General features: G+C 48.6%; 1 protein-coding gene across 1 annotated transcript; it reads right to left on the bottom strand.

Moving 5' to 3' along the window:
- Window positions 1–295: 295 nt before the first annotated feature.
- On the bottom strand, window positions 296–2,851 carry LOC310867608 (RNA polymerase II subunit A C-terminal domain phosphatase-like; the record flags this gene model as incomplete). Its single annotated transcript, XM_083777723.1, has 1 exon — window positions 296–2,851. The coding sequence occupies one exon, from the start codon at window positions 2,849–2,851 to the stop codon at window positions 296–298; it is 2,556 nt and encodes an 851-aa protein (XP_083633849.1).
- Between the last annotated feature and the right edge of the window lie 1,010 nt (window positions 2,852–3,861).

Here is a 3,861-nt window from a genome sequence, read left to right as displayed (position 1 = left end):
AGGAAACAAAATATAACAAAACAACTGCAATGAACCAAAGCAATTACATGTTGACACATTGGTTTGTGATCATGGACTTTGCACAAATGATGGAACAACATACATTTTCAAAGGTCAGAAAAGGAAGACTTTCTGAGCTCATAAAAATGGAATGAACGCCACGAGTAAGATAATGTCCAATGTTCTAATTCTTTGGGTACTCGTAAGCTGACAGCAGTTACTTTTGTGTGAAGGGAAACGTTAGCTCATAGCCTCGAGAGTGTGTGGCTCAATGTGTGTTTTTTGTTTTGTCTTTTCATATTAAGTCGTTAAGCTCTGCCTCCACGGCAGCAGCCATCTCATCCGTTTCCGAGCAGCTGCCTTCCTCCTCTTCGTTGGAGTCCTTAGATGACTCGTCCTCAGAGTAGTCCACCTTATTTTCCTCCTTTGCTTCGCCATGCTTTCGCTTGTGTCCCCTCTGTACACTACCTGTCGGCCTGTCCTCGTTCACCTGCGTAGGGACCTCCTCACCGCCCGGTGCCTGCAGAACGGGTCTTCGTCTTGCACTCTGTGCGGTGCCCTGGTGCTGCTTCTCTTCATTCTCCTTTTCATCCCTCACTTTTGTCTTCCATGGGCCCTGACTCTCGCCGTCGCTGCTCTCCTCACCGAGGATGTCGTCCACCTCTCTATCCATACTGTCCAGATCGTCTTTACAGAGTGTGTAGAGGGGCATGATCGCCGATGTGATGGGTTGCTGTTTACTGCGCACAGGTCCTGGCTGCTCTTGGCCTGGCACTGCTATCTCTTCCTGTTGACCCCTTTTTTGAGTTCCCCTGAGAGAAGGTTGCTTTCTACAACCATGGAGTGAGACAGACCCTGACAGCTGGGGGAAAGACAGAGGCCGTGAGGCCTGTGGACACCTTCGGATCAGCTTAGTTCCTCTGTATTTGTCCGTATTTGATGTCAACACGGCACAAGTTAAAGATGCTCGGCTGTTTCTCTGTGGCATCTTGTAGTCCTCCTTTAGGGAATACAGCTGCTCCTCTACCTTTTCCCAGTGTTCCATACAGCTCCACAGCCAATCAGGATTGACCACATGGAGGTGCTTGCAGCCTTGTGCCTGACGGACCTTCTCAGTGCCAGCTCTTGCAGCGATGAGATGCGTTGTTCCTCCTGGCTCTTTAGAGTCGAGTACCAGATTATTACCAATCTTGGCCCCCAGTGCCTTGGCGTGGTAGCACTCCCGTGTCTGTTCCATTGGGTAGTTGGTGGGGTACAGGCCACTAAAAACTATTGTTGTTCCCTTGAGTGTTTGTCTTCTAAGCTGTGGCACAATCTTGCGGATGTCGGGCATCGTGCCAGACTCCTTCTCAAGGTAGGCCTCGTAGTGGCGGTAGTACTCCTTATGGATCCTCACCAGCACTTCCTCTAGATGGATGAGGTACTCGTCCCGGTCATTGTCACTGTCGTCCAGGTTGTTGGCCTCCTCCAGGTTGCTGGTGTTGAGGCACTGCGCAGAGGAGTTTGCCCAATCCTGGGACGCCACTGTCACCGACGTTATGCTGCTCTCATCTTCCTTTCTATCTGAACCCATGTTCACCTGTGTTTCTCTCGACACCATCCCAGATTCAGTCATTGGCCCTCTAGTCTGGGCCTGCTCGCCCCCCTCCTCAATCCCTGGGGCATGTGTCGGTTCATTCACTGAGCAATCCTCTCTCCTGCCATTATTGTGGTCATTCCCCTTTTTCCAGAGACCGGTATCCTGCTCCTCCGCTGTGCCATCTGCAGGGCCGCTTAGCACATCAATAGCTTTCCTGACCATCTGAGCTTCTCGTGTCCCCACCGGAGCATTGATGTCACCCGTGCCCTGGAAGTATATGTATTTCTTCACAGTTATGAGGTTTGGTGCAAACTTCCACACGTCCTCTCGGTCGTCAATTATACAGACCATTGAATCCCCGCAAGGGAAAAGGTTCCTAAGATTCCCCGTCTTGGAGAAAGGATCGATGCACTCATCTCTGGATAGGATCCGATTCGAGAAGAGCTTCTTTTCAGGATCCAGGAAACCTGAAATGGTGTGTGCATAAAGGTGGCTTCCAAATGTGAACACGTGCAGCTCATAGAGTTTGGCGATTTTCTCCAGGAATTCCTTGCAGTGCGGGCGAAGCCGTGTGTGGAGCTTGGGCTCTCCTCGCCCAACCTGGAAGTGGAGAATCCCCTTATTGGACATGTGCTGACAGTGCTGGTCAGTGGTGTGGATGAGTGTCTGGTCCAGATCTACCATTAAGACCAGTTTTTTGTTCCTGTGCAGTCTCCGTTGGTCATCCCTGCCAAGCTGCTCCGCTTGCTCCGAGCTGATCATCAACTCGGGGACACTGTGCACCATGGAGATTTCTGCCGTGGAGATAGGTGCTTGCCGTCTCCCATTTCTGCTCTCGAGCTGGGTCAGGTCCTGGCCACATTCAGCACACAAACCCTTCATTACTGTTGGGTGGTTGCATTCATCTATTCTGACAATGACACTCCCAGCCGATATGACCTGTCCGTGTTGACAGCAGAGCTCCCTCACCACTCCAGCACGGTCCGACTTCACCTTCTTCTCCGAAGGCAGACAGTTTAAATGATCCGTAGCCCTAGCGGTGACCCGAGCCTCCCTCTTTACCGGTGATATGGGGATGCAGAGCGCCAAAACTGAGTCCATATTCACCAGAGACCCGGGTTTCACCTTCCACTCCACTAGGCGCAGAGGGGGAGCTGAGGTCGGTGAGCAAACGTCTGCCACCTGCTGCACCACTATGGTGGTGTCAGGGACCTGGCCCTCATTCACAGCACCGCTGGTCCCACCCGAACCAGAGTCTGTGGCATCCTCCATCAGGTTCTATGTACTGCAATTATATCTTCTGAATGTCCTAAACCATTTACTTGAAATGAAACATTTAAATAAAACACAATGTATGTGAAACCTATATGCCTACATGTCATGAGGATTAACGAGAAACGTGCTGTTGGTTGTGGAGAGTAATCAATGCTTATATACCGCTGACTGTTCTTGACGTCATTCACAAGTTGACTTGCCTCTCCTTATGGTGCCTACATTGTAGTAAGGATCATCCCTCTTGGTAGTAGGCGCTCACTCCAGACCTGGTGACGACACTGGGGACACACTTGCTTGGGGGGGAGGATGTTAAGTAGTGATGAGTAAACAGCTGCTGATGTTGGCAGTGAGGCTCGGCTGGCTGGCTGTTGGTCAAAAACAAAATCTCTTTTCGACTGATGTCACAGTTCCAACCTCATATTTTGTTCGGCTGAGAGGCATTGCCAATGTCTCCAAATATAGAAATATACATCTTGTTTAGCTTACCTGTATCCTAATAACGGTTTCTCAAACACAAAATGCTGACTTGCTCATGATCCCATTAGTGTAAATTAAATTAAATTGTAAACGCAACATGACATCAATAACACCTAGAAAATATAAAAAACGAAATGAAGGAAGACACTGTGAATGTAAAACACAACTATTTAATGCCTTCAAATGTGCACTCTTTTATAGGCATTCAACAGGCAAAATTTGGCATAAATGCAGCATGCAGATCACTTTGCAATACATCAAACACATGGGAATGTTGAGTGTAAAATACTGTGATTATTGTATCACACTAGTGTCAGCAAAGACATGTTTTCTAACATTCTGATGCTCTAAAACACACACACACACACACACACACACACACACACACACACACACACACACACACACACACACACACACCTGCTTGGATGACATTTATCTTATAAAAATCACACCTGTGTGAAGTGAGAGGCGCTCTTATATCATACATCCTCACCTTCATCTTCAATGTTTGTGTTTACACAAACTCA

Source organism: Protomyctophum parallelum, assembly GCF_964188405.1.
Source record: "Protomyctophum parallelum genome assembly, chromosome: 12".
Lineage (NCBI taxonomy): Eukaryota > Metazoa > Chordata > Actinopteri > Myctophiformes > Myctophidae > Protomyctophum > Protomyctophum parallelum.
The sequence above is the reverse complement of the archived record's forward strand: the minus strand, read 5'-3'. Positions and strand labels throughout refer to the sequence as shown.